This window comes from Dipodomys spectabilis, unplaced genomic scaffold, assembly GCF_019054845.1.
Source record: "Dipodomys spectabilis isolate Male_0828 unplaced genomic scaffold, ASM1905484v1 ptg000219l, whole genome shotgun sequence".
In the NCBI taxonomy this organism is placed as follows: Eukaryota; Metazoa; Chordata; class Mammalia; order Rodentia; family Heteromyidae; genus Dipodomys; species Dipodomys spectabilis.
Window position 1 is genome coordinate 882,560 of NW_024870896.1, and position 16,433 is coordinate 898,992.

Genomic DNA, 16,433 nt, shown 5'->3' on the forward strand with positions numbered 1-16,433 from the left:
GCCCCAGGTCTTCCACTTCAGCTGTCCTCCTTTCCTGGTCCCATGGTGAAGGGTGAATTTTGTTCCTATTCCCAAGACTGCACAGAAATCATTGTTTCCCTCAGAAAACAATTCTCAGTCATGCTGGTTGGATCACTGTGGACATGAGGACATGGTCCTCACTTAACATTTAGAGCAGATCAGGGGTTTACCCAGGTGACTGATGATGTTATTGCTCTGAGATACTCCCATGTCTAGGTGGGTAGATAGAGCTTTGCTATAAAGTGCCATGTAAGGCTGGAGTTGTAGCTTACTGGTAGAATGCTTGCCTCGCATGCATGAAGCCTTGGGTTCGATTTCTCAGTACCACATACACAGAAAAGACTGGAAGTGGGGCTGTGGCTCAAGTGGTAGAGTGCTAGTCTTGAGCTGGAAGGGATAGTGCTCAGGGACAGTGCTCAGGCCCTGAGTCCAAGCTCTAGGACTGGCAAAATAACACCAAAAACAAAGTGCCATGTATAGTGAGCATATAGAAGAGATAGGAGCATTGCTTCAGAAAGTCAGGAGAGAGAACAGGACTACCTAAAAGTTCGTTGAAGTCTGAAAAGTTAGTCTAACTCAAGCTTACCAGTAAGGCATTCTAATTAAAGCTTTGCCTATTTAGTTTTTTCTTGATGCAGAGGGCCCCAAATTCCTTCTGTAGACTAGAGTTGTCTAAGGCACACCCCACACCCCAGCCACCTGTTTAATATGTCATTGCAGCCAGCTGTCTGTACTCGTGAGCTGTGTGTCTTTTCCTTCTACACGCTGGGCGTCATGTCTGGAGCTGCAGAGGAGGTGGCGACAGGAGCTGAGGTAGGGGAGAGGGATGAGCAGCTGGGGGACTGGGATCCAGCCCTTTCACACCTTGGAATTCAGCCTCCAGAATGCTTTCATGTGTAAGGATGTTCACTAAAGCATAGTTTATAAGACAAAACCCAGATACAATCCCAGGGACAGAGGATATGGTTAAAGAACTTACAGTATGTCCTTCCAGTGAAAATACAGTGAATATGGATATGAAATTGTTGCATGTAGTTATACTGAAAAGCAAGTGCATAGCTGGGCATAGTGCCACATCCCTGTGGTCGAGCTGCTTGAGAGACTGGGACAGGAGGTTTGCTTAAGCCCAGGAGGTACAATCCCTGTCAAGGGAGGGAGGGAAGAGGTAATTTGAAAGAAAATTATTTCCATAGCAAAAATGCCATCAAACTTAACTATAATATAGTAGTAACCCCTTTGTACAACTAGTGAATATAATTTTTAAATAAACTCCCAAATTTATGCTCTTCATCAGATTTAATCGGTGAGGAAATGAGATTTGTTTGTGCATATGAGGATTATATTTAACTGTTTCTTTAACCATTTGGCTATCACCTAAAGTTTTATATTACATTCTCTAATTTCTAAGTCATGAGCATATTTCTTAAAAAATGAAAAACAGCTGGGCACTGGTGACTCACACCTGTAATCCTAGCTACTCAGGAGGCTGAGATCTGAGGATCATAGTTCAAAGGCAGCCTAGGTAGGAAAGTCTATGAGATTCTGATCTCCAGTTAACCACCAGGAAACTGGAAGTGGCGCTGTGGCTCAAGTGGCAGGGCACTGGCCTTGAGCTGAAGAGCACAAGGACAGCGCCCAGGCCCAGAGTTCAAGCACCAAGACTGACAAAGAAAAAAAAAAAAAGGAAAACAGCAGACAGAAATGCTGAATACTGTGTGGCTCACAGAAGCATCATTTAGTTTCGCTCCCCCTTTCCTTCCCTCTCAGGTTGTGGATCTGCTGGTGGCCATGTGTAGGGCAGCTTTAGAGTCTCCTAGAAAAAGCATCATCTTTGAGCCTTACCCCTCTGTGGTGGACCCCACGGACCCCAAGACTCTGGCCTTTAACCCGAAGGTATGGTGCTCAGGAAGAGCATTAGGGCTAAGAAACAGAAGAAATAGTGAGCAACAGAGGGAGAATGGGAATAAGGGACAGACGAAATGGAAGACTTGTTTCCTGTGAACTCTTGCATCCTAGGATGTAGCTGTTTCAGGGAAGGAATAGCTGGGTTTGTCAGAAGTCCGGGAGGAAGTTAATATTAGTTCCATCATGATGGGTGGAAGCAGAGAAGCCTGGATTCCCTCTGAGGGTCTGAGGCCTCCTCATTGAACGCAGTAGGGAAGCCACTTGGCCTCCTAACTTCACTTGCCTAATCCTGTTAAAAGTAGCATAGGTAACCTGTAAAATACCCTACTCCAGTTCCTTAGAGAAACAGAACAAAGAGGAATGTGTTACATATATGAATGAATGAGGTTTAAATTCCAGTGGTCAGCAGGCTGGAGGCCCTGGAGAAGTTGTGTCTCAAGTTCTAGTCCAGAGACCTGAGAACCAGGATTGGTGTAAGTTCCAATCTGAGAGGCAGCAGGCTCAAGACCCAAGAAAACCCAGTTTTGTAGTTCATTGGTGCTGTAACTCAGGAGGAAAACCCTTTCCTTGAGAGGCAGTTGGGACATCTTCAGTTAACAGATGAAACCCTTACACATAAGGAGGACAATCCACTTTACTTGATCTGCTCATTGCGGTGTTAATCTGAGCCCTAAAACACCCATGTCATAAACAGACTCAGAAATCACATTTGACCAAAGGTCTAGGTAACCAATGGCCCATTCAAATTGACTCCTAAAGTCTGCCATTGCATGTAGTCAGTGTATCAAGTACTCTTCTGCACTCTTCACATGTTAACAGGATATTTAATCATCGGAATGCCTCTGTGAGAGTGGGCTTAGTTTTGTTGTTTCTATTTGTAAATGGGCTAGAGTATAGCTTGGTAATAGAGCTCTTACCTAATGTACAAAGCCCTGGGTTTCATTCCCAGACTACACCCCCCACCCCCCAAAAAAAGTGATGATCAGTGGCAAGCAGGTAAGACATAAGCTTGCCCTGTCAGTTCCAGCTGCCACTTGAGAACTCAGACCATCTCAGAATTCCAGAACTGGCTGGTTTCACACTTGTGTTCTTTCAGGAAAGCACCCTTTCCTTGAGCCTAGGCCTTTGGGCATCTGACCCTCCCTTTAATTACGGCATCCTCTCTCCTCTATTCTTCTTCATCTGGTTCTTCTATTCCATTAATACTTCACAGAAAAAGAATTATGAGCGGCTTCAGAAAGCTCTGGATAGCGTGATGTCCATCCGGGAGATGACGCAGGTATTCTGCCCTCTGTGTGTCCCCTGCCTGCCTGCTGAGCTGCCTGTTCTGCTTGCAGTTGGTGGGGTGAGCTGAGAATTTAGATAAGCTGCTTGTTTCTTTAGGGGTCCCTCTGGCCTTCTCAGGTATTGTTCTCTGGTTTTCAGTTCCACACTATTTACTCTCTGCACTTAGTGTCACTTGCAGCTTTTGTCTCTGCTGCTGATTCATTCACAAGTTCATGCCAAGGGCTTTTCCCTAATGCTTAGGGATTAGAGAGGTGAGGGGAAGACTTGTGCCTGAGGTTGGGAGGGTGAGGTGTGGGGCTTGGAGGTAGGGATCCAGACCCAGGGCCTATATTATCTGTCCTTCCAGGGGTGGGCAGCCACAAGGAGCAGTGACAGTCCTTTGCCTCACTGCTGTCTCTTACCAGATTTCCCATCCCTCACCTGCACTGCACATTTGTAAACGTTCATTTGTACTCATATCTCCGGGCAGGTCTCTTCTCAGCAAATCTTATGTGAACACAGCAGGTGCTCTGGGAGAGCTGACTGACTTGTCAGAAGTGCACTGCTCTATGAACATTTAGCATAGGGTTCCCTACCCTAATCTTTCTGGGACACTGATTTTATTTTATTTATTTTTTATTTTTTGGTTGGTTGTGGGGCTTGAACTCTGGGCTTGGGCGCTGTCCCTGAGCTCTTCAGCTCAGGGCTAGCACTTGACCACTTGAGCCATAGCGCCACTTCTGGCTTTTTCTGTGTAAATGGTACTGAGGGATTGAACCCCAGGCTTCATGCAAGCATTACCACTAGGCCACATTCCCAGCCCTGATTTTATTCTTTGATTTACAATTAATTTTTTTATGGCTATAGGAATTGCATAAAATGATAGAGACCTGTTGGGTGCCGGTGGCTCACACCTGTAATCCTAGCTACTCAGGAGGTTGAGATCTGAGTGCTAGCCCGGGCAGGAAAGTCCATGAGACTCTTTTCTCCAATTAACCACAGAAGTGGCACTGTGGCTCAAGTGGTAGAGTGCTTGTCTTGAGCTAAAGAGCTCATGGACAGCGCCCAGGCCTAGAGTTCAAGCCTCACACTGACCAAAAAAACAAAAAAAAACAGAGAGAGAGAGAGACCCATCTACATGTTTTATAAAGCTGTTTGGTTATCTTGATACTTTTTTTCTGAGTCTCCAACTTGTGTGGGACTCCTTGCAGGTGGGAACCCCGTGTCCTCTGTCCTCCGGTTGCTCTCAGTGGCCCTCAGTGGCTAACCTGCCCTGGGCCCACTAGTCTATGGAAAGTGCATGGGCTCCGCCTCTCCTAGAGGTGATCTTACAGCCATTGTTTTTCAGGGCTCATACTTGGAAATCAAGAAGCAGATGGACAAGCTGGACCCCCTCGCCCATCCTCTCCTACAGTGGTACGGCTCAGCCTTCCAGGGGTGGGTGGGGAAGGAGGACCGTATGGGATGTAAAGCCTATACCTCTCAGCAACAAGTTTTAACATCCTTTATAATAGATGATATGGCTGATCCTGTGCCTTGCCATGACTGATCTGAGATCCTCCAGAGAGCTCACAAACTGACATTTATCTGACAAATTCTCTTTAAGCATACTATGTTTCCTGGAAGTTGGTTTTTTTTTTTTTTTGTACTGTACTAGGGCTTGAATTCAGGACTTTGCATTCTCACTCTTTTTCTTCCCTCATGGCTCCTGCTTTATCACTTGAGCTATGTCTTCATCCAACATTTTGCTGGTTAATTGGAGATGGATTTTCTGCACAGACTAGCTTTCTGAGTCATTAGCATTAAAAGGATGAAACACTAGTGCCTGGCTTATTTTTAATTTTTTTCCCCCCAGTTGTGGGGCTTGAACTCAGCCTGGCACTTTCCCTGAGCTCTTCAGCTCAAGGCTAGCATTCTAACACTTGAGCCACAGTGCCACTTCTGGTTTTCAGGTGGTTAATTAGAGATAAGAGTCTCACAGACTTTCCTACCTGGGCTGGCTTTGAACTGTGATCCTCAGATCTCAGCCTCCTGAGTAGCTAGGATGACAGGCGTGAGCCACGAGGTCCCGGCTTATCTAATTTTTTATTGAATGAAAATTACCCGCACATGTCATACATGATATTTGGAAATATGTGATGCAGCTTAAGTGGCTCATTAGAGTTAATTAGCATGTCATTACCTCATATAGTTATTTCTTGTGGTGAGGCACTTAAAATTTACTCTCAGCAGTTTTCAAAAATACAGTTACATGGTTGCTAACTACAGTCACTACCAAATAGGTTGCAGTGTCTCTCACATGCAGGAATTTGTAGTTTATTTCAGCCAAGCTTTCTATGCTTCTCTTCCTTGCTGTTTCCTGCTGGCTTATTGCCCTCTTTCTCCTCAGCCTTGGCATCGGTACTGATTTGTGCAATAGCTTTGCCCCTCTTAGCACAAGCAATGACCAGGCATGGACTATGGCGAGGGTTCAGATGAGGCACACATCCACCATGGGAGGCAGTGCTCTCTTCCTCAGCCCTACTGTTTTAGATCTGTTCTCTCCTGCCACTGACTCCTCAGGAAGTTCATTCTAGTTTCTTCTGCTTCATTCTTTAGCTCAGTTAGTAATGTTCATGCTATTCCTCCCCATCCTTAAAAACCTGGCTCCCTCTGCACTCAGGCCCAGTGGCTCCTGAGCCCCAGTTCTAGGTCTAAATCCCAGGTTATCACTATCCTCTTCCCCAGGTGACTCCTTGTCTTTGTGTTCCATCCTTTTCTCTCTGGATGTAGCAGCTTACTTCATACGTGTTCTTTCTCTCATTTTTTGTTTGTTTTTTTTTTTTTGGGGGGGGTGTTGGTCATGGGGCTTGAACTTGAACTGGGCACTGTCCCTGAGCTCTTCAGCTCAAGGTGAGCACTCTACCACTTGAGCCATAGCACTACTTCCAGTTTTCTGGTGGTTAATTAGAGATAATAGTCTCATGGACTTTCCTTCCGAGGCTAGCTTTGAACTGTGATCCTCAGATCTTAGCCTCCTGAGTAGCTAGTATTACAGGTGTGAGCTACCAGCACCCAACCTTTCTCTCCTTTATCCCGTTATGTAACTCTCATCTGATTAGAAGCTTCTCTTTAAAAATTTTATGCACCAGCATCTAAACTCAAAAGGAGTGATATTCAGTCATGACCTGGGTGTGTCACAAAATTGACAGCCCAGGAATCTGCTCATTCTCCAGGAGCAGGGGAGGTTATTTAACCACACACTTACTCAAACCTGTCTGCTTTTCTCTGTTTCTTCCCAGGATCATCTCCAGCAACAGGTCACACATTGTCAAACTACCTCTCAGCAGGGTAAGTGATTGAGCCAAGTATGAGGGGGGGGGGGGGGGGCAGTTGGAGGGGGAGTGTCCTAAGTCATCTGACCACATTGATACTGGATCTGCCTAGCTCTCCCCATTAACAGACTTTAGGCCGATGCATACTTCCCTTTTTTTGGAGTCAGTGCAAGCCTGATTAGTTCCTGTTCCCAACCTCCCAACCCTTCCTTCCCTGATCTCCATTTCTGCTCTGTTTTCCTGACCCCACCCCACCCTGGGCAGCAGCTGAAGTTCATGCACACCTCACACCAGTTCCTCCTGCTGAGCAGCCCTCCTGCCAAGGAGGCCCGGTTCCGGACCGCCAAGAAGCTCTACGGCAGCACCTTTGCCTTCCAGTGAGGAGTGGGGAAGTGAGGGGTAGTGGGGGCAGGGGAGGACAACACAAGCTCGAGGTGAATGAGTGCATGTGGCATGTGCCCATCAAGTACTCAGCACGTATTCTGTTAACTGCTGTTGAGGCCCGGCATAAGCGTAGGACACATTTCTCAAGCTGCCTGGGATGCCATAGAAGAGAAACAACATTTTAATGTAAAAATGTGTGGTTGGGAGAATGGGAAACATACAATTTACGTCTGATTGTGCGAGGAAGGAGAAAAAGGCCTGAAGGTTAACTTGAAGAAGTGTTAGTACTCTTTTCTTAAGATAGACTGTGATGTCTTCTGCTGGCTACATTAGGGCTCAATAGTGAGTCTATTGAGTTTGAGATGAACTTGCTGAATTTGAAATACAGGAGAATAGGACAAATGAGGGCAAATCCTAGACCATCACCTGAGGACAGGCCTGGAATGAAGATGGAAGGTGCGCACACACACATATACATGCACACACAGCCTGTGCCCATGCCCACCTTGATGTCTGTGTGAGTGACAGCAGGAGGGAACTTCGTACTGGTTACTGGACATGATTATTACTCTGCCTTACAGTGGGTCCCACATTGAGAACTGGCATTCAATCTTGCGCAATGGGCTGGTGAACGCATCCTACACCAAGCTGCAGGTGAGGCTGGCCCCTTTTCTGCTCTCCTCCTCCTGCCCTCTCAGTGGGGTAGGCTGCGTTTGGGAGGCTGGTTTTGTCTCAGTTTCCTCCCACCTCTCTTGTTTGGGAGCTTCCCTGGGTGGACATTGGAATTATACTTGTAGAATGAATGTGGCTGCTATAGACTCAAGCTTAGGGGATAGGAAGGACTCTTGTATGCAGAGAGGCAGAATTACTGATTGTAGCTGCTGGGTTGCAATAACCCACTAGATAGATAGATAGATAGATAGCTTGCTCATTTCAGGTTCACTGCCTTTTCAGGAGTTGGAAACAGAACTGTTCTTTTGCCCTGAGAGAGACAAGGAATAATTGTTACTCTCCCTAGCTGCCTCTTCTGCAATTCCTCTGTTTTGTGACTATATATACGAAGGCCTCAGACTAGAATATGGGTGCTGATCAAGTGACTGAGAGGCTCTTCTTCCTCAGCCCAGTTCAGCTCAGCAGAGCATTAATCTGTAGCATTTCAAAAGCAGTTTAACCTCAGTCTGCATTTCAGCCAATCAGCTTTTCAAGAGTAGGCACCTGGCTCTCTGTCAATGAGTAGAAGGTAGATAGATGGAGAGACAGAGGACTGGATAAGCCTTGTCGATGCCTAATGTATGGCCATGGGAGGACCCAGGCTCATGTGTCCATCCTGGTGTTTCCCCGCAAGCTGCATGGAGCAGCCTATGGCAAAGGCATCTACCTGAGCCCCATCTCCAGTATTTCCTTTGGATACTCAGGTAAGAAACGTGCTCTGTCCAACCACCCTGACTCTGCTTACATTGCATCCGTTTGTGAACACGTGATCTGTGCTGTCCCCTCCCATCGTGAGCACTGGGTCTCTGTCCACCCTCCCAGTTATAGATACGTTGTCACCTTCTACTTCCTCTCATGACAAATGTAGATTCTTTAGGAGGTTCTTGTTTAAAAGTGGTTTTATACATGGTAGGGATGGCTTAAGGAATAGCTGGGAAGTAGGACAAGGTGTTTTGTGCAGTTACAGAGTGTGTGTGTGTGTGTGTGTGTGTGTGTGTGTGTCTGTCTGTCTGTCTGTCTGACTGAATATCTTTTGGGAATACCTCAGGCTCAGGTTCTTGCATACACCTGCATTTCTGGAGACGCTTCCTCCGCTACCATTCCACTATTTTCAAAGTCCCATTAAATGCAAGAGGAAACATTTTGTGTCATAAGCAAGAATAAGGCATTGAGAATGTGGCTTAGTGGTAGAGTGCTTGCCTAGCATGCATGAAGCCCTGGTTTTGATTCCTCAGCACCACATACACAGAAAAATCCAGAAGTGGTGCTGTGGCTCAACGTGGTAGAATGCTAGCTTTAAGCAAAAGAAGCTCAGGGACAGTGCCCACGCCCTAAGTTCAAGCCCCAGGACTGGTGGGGAAAAAAAAAAAAAAAAAAGAACCAAGAATAAGATTTTGAGTTGACTGGGGAGGGTGCTCAGGAAAGGGATATGGTGTGGACTTCTTCGGCCTTCATGTCCATGCTCCTCTGTCCGCTTTTGTTCTTTGTCACCACCGTCTTGGTATAAGGGATTACCATCGTGTACTTCCATGTCTACTTGATGAAAGTAATTAATTGTTCTGGATCCTTAGTGAGCTGTGCATGGTAGTACATGCTTGCAATCTCAGATCTTTTAAGAGTCTCAGGCAGGAGGATCAAGAAATAAGGCCAGCCGGGCGCTGGTGGCTCACGCCTGTAATCCTAGCTACTCAGGAGGCTGAGATCTGAGGATGGCGGTTCAAAGCCAGCCCGGGCAGGAAAGACCGTGAGACTCCTATCTCCAATAAACCACCAGAAAATCGGAAGTGGCACAGTAGCTCAAGTGGTAGAGCGCTCGCCTTGAGCTGAAGAGCTGAGGGACAGCGCCCAGGCCCAGAGTTCAAGCCCCACGACCGACCAAAAAAAAAAAAAAAAAAAAAAAGAAGGCCAGCTGGGTGCCAGTGGCTCACACCTGTCTGTAATCCTAGCTGATATCTAAGGATTACGGTTCAAAATCCCTGTGAAACCCTTAGCTCCAATAAACTACTGAGAAAAAGCTGGAAGTGGTGCTGTGGCTCAAGTGGTAGAGTGCTAGCTTGAGCAAAAGAAGCTTAGGGACAGCGCCCAGGCCCTGAGTTCAAGTCCCAGGATGAATGTAAACAAAAAACAAAATCAACAACAGCTCAGGCAAAAAAAAATCTATGAAACCCCATCTCTAAAATATCTAGCAATAAGTCAGAGACATGGCTTAAGAGATAGAGCGCCAGGGCTGGGAAGTTGGCCTAGTGGTAGAGCGCTTGCCTTGCATGCCTGAGGCCCTGGGTTCGATTCCTCAGCACCACATAAGAAAAAAAGCCGGAAGTGGTGCTGTGGCTCAAGTGGAAGAGTGCTAGCCTTGAGCTGAAGAGCTGAGGGACAGTGCCCAAGCCCAGAGTTCAGGCCCCACAACCAGACCCCCCCCCAAAAAAAAAAAGAGATAAGAGTGCCAGCTGAGCAAGCACTGTCCTTGAGTTTCTTTTGCTCAAGGCTAGCACTCTACCACTTGAGCCATAGCGTCACTTCCGGCTTTTTCTGTGTATGTGGTACTAAGGAATTGAACCCAGGGCTTCATGCATGCTAGGCAAGCACTCTACCACTAAGCCTCCTTCCCAGCCCTTCCAGGCCCTGAGTTCAAAACCCCAGTACCTGAGGGGGGAAAAAAAGGACTAGAGATGTAGCTCAGTGGATGAAGCTCTGGGGTTAACCCTCAGCTTCATTAAAACAAACAAAACACTTTTAGAAAGATGATTTGCTTTTAGTTGGGCTTGGTGTGCACCTATAATCCCAGCACTTAAGAGTCTGAGGCCAGTGCCTCACACTTGTCATCCTAGCTACTCAGGAGGCTGAGATCTGAGGATCATAGTTCAAAGCCATCTGGCAGGAAAGTCTGTGAGACTCTTCATCTCCAGTGAACCATCAGAAACCAGAAGTGGTGCTGTGGCTCAAAGTGGTAGAGTGCTGGGGCTGGGAAGGTGGCTCAGTGGTAGAGCACTTGCCTTGCATGCATGAGGCCCTGGGTTCGATTCCTCAGCACCACATAAGCAAAAAAGAAAAAAGCCGGAAGTGGTGCTGTGGCTCAAGTGGTAGCCTTGAGCTGAAGAGCTGAGGGACAGCGCCCAGGCCCAGCGTTCAGGCCCCAGGACCGGACCCAAAAAAAAAAAAAAGTGGTAGAGTGCTAGCCTTGAGCAGCGCCCAGGCCCCAAGTTCAACCCTATGACTGACAAAGAGAGAGCAAGAGAGAGGGAGAGAGAAAGGAAGGGAGGGAGGGAAAGAAAGAAAGGAGTCCCGCCTGCCTGGGTGCCTGAGATTGTACCTAAGATAACTAGTCTACAGGATCTCCTTTGTTGCCCGAGGGGCTGTCACTTGTTACATCATTTTGGAGAGCAGTGTGAAATCATTGCCTTCCTGCAGCTGAAGAGTTGATTGCTGCGGCCTTGGGGTTGCCATCCCTACCAGTGTCCCAGCCCAGGTGTGTGGCCATGCTCACTGCAGGCCTGGTGTTGCTCTCCCTGCCAGTGCACCAGCATGGGCATGTGTAGGAATGCTCACTGCAGCAGCACTGGAAACAGCTCAGGCACTCAACACACTACTGCATAAGTACAGTTGAGGTAGTTGGGCGATGGATTTCATCAGTGAAAATGACATCAGTGGCTTGCTGCAATAACAGACAAATCCTAGGAATACTGACTTTAAGCTGGATGCTCTCATCCATAATTCTAGCTACTCAGAGGCTAAGATCTGAGAATTGTGTTTTGCAGCCTGCCCAGGCACTAAAGTCAAGGAGACTCTTAACTCTTAATTATAATAATGAAAAACCAGAAGTAGAGCTCTGGTTCAAGTGGTAGAACACTAGCCATGAGCAAAAAAGCTCAGGGACAGTGCCTGAGTTCAAGCTCCAGCACCAGCACAAAAAAGGAAAACAGTCAAAATAGTAACTCTGAGCAGAGCACTTGCCTAGCATGCATGAGGCTCTCAGTTCCTGGCACTGAAAAATAATAGGAACCCAAATTTCTCTGACTTGTAGTTCTTAGATTGCGTCGCTAGGAATTGTCTTTTAAAAAGTAATAACCTAGCCAGGCTCCAGTGTCTCACACCTGTAATCCTAGCTACTCAGGAGGCTGAGATCTGAGGATCACAAGTCAAAGCCAGCCAGGGCAGGAAAGTCTGTGAGACTCAACTGCAATAAACCACTAGAAAACCGGAAGTGGCGCTGTGGCTCAAGCAGTAGCGCGCTCGACTTGAGCTGAAGAGCCCAGGGACAGGGCCCAAGCCCCAAAGTTCAACCCCCATGACTGACCAAAAAAAAACAATAACCTGCCTGCCGGGTGCTGGTGGTTCAAGCCTGTAATCCTTGCTACTCTGGATGCTGAGATCTGAGGAGCGTGGTTCAAAGCCAGCCCAGGCAGGAAAGTCTGTGAAACTCTTATCTCAAATAAACCACCAGAAAACTGGAAATGGCACTGTGCTTTTTTTTTTTTGGGTAGGTCATGGGGGTTGAACTCTGGGCCTGGGCACTGTCCCTCAGCTCTTTATCTCAAGGCTAGCACTCTACCACTTGAGCCACAGCGCCACTTTTGGTTTTCTGAGTGGTTTATTGGAGATAAGAGTCTCATAGACCTACCTGCCCGGGCTGGCTTTGAACTGTGATCCTCAGATCTCAGCCCCCTGAGTAGCTAGGATTCAGGTGTGAGCCACCAGTGCCTGGCAGAGCGTTGGTCTTGAGCTGAAGAGCTGAGGGACACCACCGTGGCCCAGAGTTCAAGCCCCACAACCAACCAAAAACAAAAATAATAACCTGCTGGGTGCCAATGACTCATACCCATAATCCTTGCTACTCAGGAGGCTGAGATCTGAGGATTGAGGTGCAGTGCCAGCCTGGGCAGGAAAGTCCATGAGACTCTTATCTCCAATTAACCAGAAAACCAGAAGTGTCACTGTGGTTCAAGTGGTAGTGTGCTTGCCTTGAGCTGAAGAGCTGAGTGACAGCGCCCATACCCAGAGTTCAAGCCCCATGATCAACAAAAAAGAAAAGTAATAACGTTATTAAATCAACATGATTGACTCACAGGAAGTTGGCCAATCCATGTTTATTGAATGTGTGAATGAATCAGTCATACTCTGTGCTTCCGGTCAAAGTGGAGGGGCTGAGGTACTTTCCTGGGCTTATCTATCATGTTCCTCATCCTTGTCTCAGCATTTCTATGATTCAACTCTGTTTCCCAGTGTGGGGATTCCTGTGGCTTTTTTTTTTTTTTGGGGGGGGGGTCCGGTCATGGGGCTTGAACTCTGGGCCTGGGCGCTGTCCCTCAGCTCTTCAGCTCTAGGCTAGCGCTCTACCACTTGAGCCACAGCGCCACTTCCGGCTTTTTTCTTTTTGCTTATGTGGTGCTGAGGAATCGAACCCAGGGCCTCATGCATGCAAGGCAAGCGATCTACCACTGAGCCACCTTCCCAGCCCCTCCTGTGGCTTTTAATAGCCACCATGTTCATCCATTCTGTGTTCCTCCACCATTCCGTCTCTCTCCTCCCCTCTTCCCCCAGCAGTCTTGTTGACCATTAAGTACCTGGATACCTTTAGTATCTTGTCTTCCCTCAATACGTCACTGATGACATAAACACCTCAAATGAACCCTCTTCCCTTTTCAAACAGGCATAACCCAGATCAGAAATTCCATAGGACTTTTATTATCCACATTAGCTCATGTAGCCCAGTTCCTTATTACTTTACAGATAAGAAGCTGATTGACAGCAGGCTACATTGCCTCTTCAAGGTCCAGCTCTGAGGAGCAGAGCTGTAACTGGAACCCATGTCTCCTAACATCTAGGCTGGTGTTCTCACTATGGGCTGGCAGAGGAGGCTTCGAATGAACCACAGTCTGAGGTCCCCCGGGTTAGGTTGAAATCTGCATATCTTTGGAAGGAATGTGTGTAAATGTCCCACTTCTGTAGTTACACTGGCATCTGGCCCTCTGTCAGTATGTTTTCTTCCATTCTGCCCCAATCCTCTGTGTATTCTTCCTTGGAGGTGGAGACTAGTACAAATAGCAAACATCCATTTGCCCAATGGATGCTCTGATGACTTGGCCAAAATGTGCCAGTTGAAATGAGGGAGAATGAGAAAGGAGTTGGTGGGTTCCATCTGTTTAGCCCTGTTTCGGGGCTTGTCAATAGATACGAAGCGTGTAGACATTATTCTAGCTGCCATGTTCTCAGGGTCTGGTGTCAGGAAAGGGACAGAGTGACATTGGGTCAGTACAGATTAGACAGTGAAACAGAATTGCCCTAGAACAAGACTCTGTTCTGTCTTAAGTGTTTCCCTATGTCCCCCAGAGTCAGCTTATTTTTTCTTATCCCCCATCTGCTCCCTCGAGTAGAACCCGATGGAAGTTTCAGAATCCTGAGATATCCAGTCTGAGAAGGTTGTAATGTTTGGTGCAGACTGCACTGAAGGAGTTGGCATTGAAGCTGAGAGACTCCCCCTTGTCCTCCCTTTTGTTCAGGCTGTGCGTCTGTCCTGGAGCCTCAGTGTGGGAGCATGGGGAGGTACAGGTGGTGAGTGCAGAATGTACTTCCAATGGATGTCACCCACGACTACACCAGGGCTGTCCCGATTGCAGGGATGGAAGCAGTAGGGAGCTAGTAGCGATAGAAAATTGTAGCCAGGCACTAGAGGCTCATGCCTGTAATCCCAGCTACAGTTACTTCTGAGATCCATAGGATTGTGGTTGGAAGTCAGCCAGGGTAGGAAAATCATCAGTTCGTGTGTGTGTGTGTGTGTGTGTGTGTGTGTGTGTGTGTGTGTGTGTGTGTGTGTGTGTGTGTGTGTGTGTGTGTGTGTGTGTGTGTGTGTGTGTGTGTGTGTGTGTGTGTGTGTGTGTGTGTGTGTGTGTTGCCAGTCCTGGGGCTTCAATTCAGGTCCTGGACACTTCCCATGAGCTCAAGGATATCACTGTACCACTTGAGCCACACACAGTTCCACGTCCAGAATTTTGGTGGTTAATGGAAGATATGTGTCTCATGGACTTTGCTGCCTGGACTGGCTTTGAACTTGCTCCTCAGGCCTTAGCCTCCTGAGTTGCTAGTGGGCCTCTGGTACCCAGCTTTGGTTCTCCATTTAACCAGCAAAAACAGTAGGCTGGAAGCTTGGCTCAAATAGAGGGCCAGCATAAGCAATGTGTGAGGCTTTGAGTTTAAGCCCCAGTACCTGCATGAGAAAATCAAGTATAATAAGAGAACGATGAGGTTGGAATCCTGCTTGTGTCCTATGATAGCCTCATTTCCTTTTCCTTTCACCTCCTTCTGGGTCAAGCCACACACCCACACACTGAAGGGGGGGGGTGCTGATGAGATGGGACTAAAGCTCAGTATGGGGACGAAAGTGCCCTCAGGCCAGGACGATACCCACGTGCAGCTGCAGCTTCATATCTGACTAAGGAAGATGCTGGTTGTCTTTTTTTTTTTTTGCCAGTTGTGGGGCCTGAACTCTGGGCCTGGGCTCTGTCCCTCAGCTCTTCAGCTCAAGGCGAGTGCTCTACCACTTGAGCCACAGTGCCACTTCTGGCTTTTTCTGCTTATGTGGTGCTGAGGAATCAAACCCAGGGCCTCATGCATGCAAGGCAAGCGCTCTACCACTGAGCCACCTTCCCAGCCCGCTGGTTGAGTCTTAAGTGTTCAGGCTTTTCTGTGTGAGGACTTAGCATTTAGACCAGGCAGACACCAAAGGGGCTGGCGGCTTTTTCTCTAGCCTTTGTGGACAAGGATGAAGATGTTCTAAGGGAAGGAGGGTGGTGTCTTCAGGTAGTCACCATTGTGGAAGCAGTCTGCTTCTCCTTTCTTCTTGAAGGATTGCTCAGGTTTTCTTATCTGACTTATCTTCCTGGCCCTGCTTTGTCTCTCCACTCATGTCTCAGCCTGTCATTTGGTCCTGAGGTGTAGATGTCCACTCACTGGCCACTCTTCCTGGCTCATGGCACCTGTCACTCCAAGTGTCCAAGCCTCGGTTGTCTCCATAGCCTGCAGTATCTGCCCCCACACCACGTCTTGCTACTCCTCCATACTCCATACTGTGGTCCCTTATGTATCTCTCTTTCAAGTGTGTTGTATCCTACTACTTCTCCAAACGCTTCCTTTCCCCCACTAGCTCCTTGCTGTCTAAATCACTGCAGCAGAACATGGTCTTGGAGCCCTAGGCTAGCCGCATCCCCTTCTCTCTGTGCTCTCCCATCACCACCTGGCCTAGCATCCCTTCTCTGCCTCTGTGCCCTCCCGTCACCCCTCTTACCATATTGTGTGGCCATTGCTTGTTCCTTGCCTGTAATCTCTGCCAGACTAAATCCTGTGTGGGCATGTCAATGCTATTTGTTCATTCACCGCTGTATCGCCAAGCACCCCGAGCTCAGTGTCTGGCGCACTGTGGGCACGTCAGCAACTACTTGGTAAAGAAATGGGTGAATAAAGCTGGGCATCGGTGGCTCACACCTATAATCCTAACTATTCAGGAGGCTCAGATCTCCAGTGAACCACCAAAAAGCCAATTATGGCACACTGTGGCTCAAGTGGTGGAGTACTAGCACCCAGACCCTGAGTTCAAGCCCCAGGACCAACACAGGTGAGTGGGAGGGAAGAGAAATGGGTGAATGAATGGACTTTGTTATTCCGTGACAGGAATGGGAAAAGGACAGCACAGGATGCCCTCCAAGGACGAGCTGGTGCAGAGGTACAACAGGATGAATACCATCCCCCAGGTACAACTCTACAGCCCTTCCTGCAAAGACAGGCGGGAACATGGTGGGGCTGAGGCGATCGTGGGTGATTTAAGGAATCAGCTAGGTCCCA

At 47.8% G+C, this 16,433-nt stretch overlaps 1 protein-coding gene across 7 annotated transcripts in view; it reads left to right on the forward strand.

Moving 5' to 3' along the window:
* Positions 1 to 16,433, forward strand: part of Parp6 (poly(ADP-ribose) polymerase family member 6) — a 35,016-nt gene that overhangs the window by 17,405 nt on the left and 1,178 nt on the right. For 4 of the 7 annotated variants that reach the window (XM_042697357.1, XM_042697356.1, XM_042697361.1 and 1 more), the window contains 9 exons: positions 742 to 834; positions 1,789 to 1,914; positions 3,140 to 3,205; positions 4,541 to 4,608; positions 6,474 to 6,522; positions 6,771 to 6,883; positions 7,472 to 7,544; positions 8,236 to 8,305; positions 16,263 to 16,342. In XM_042697357.1, coding sequence (XP_042553291.1) covers positions 742 to 834; positions 1,789 to 1,914; positions 3,140 to 3,205; positions 4,541 to 4,608; positions 6,474 to 6,522; positions 6,771 to 6,883; positions 7,472 to 7,544; positions 8,236 to 8,305; positions 16,263 to 16,342 — 738 coding nt within the window. The remainder of the gene's footprint in view (positions 1 to 741; positions 835 to 1,788; positions 1,915 to 3,139; positions 3,206 to 4,540; positions 4,609 to 6,473; positions 6,523 to 6,770; positions 6,884 to 7,471; positions 7,545 to 8,235; positions 8,306 to 16,262; positions 16,343 to 16,433) is intronic. The other 3 variants (XM_042697359.1, XM_042697362.1, XR_006150215.1) reach the window with 2 other exon arrangements.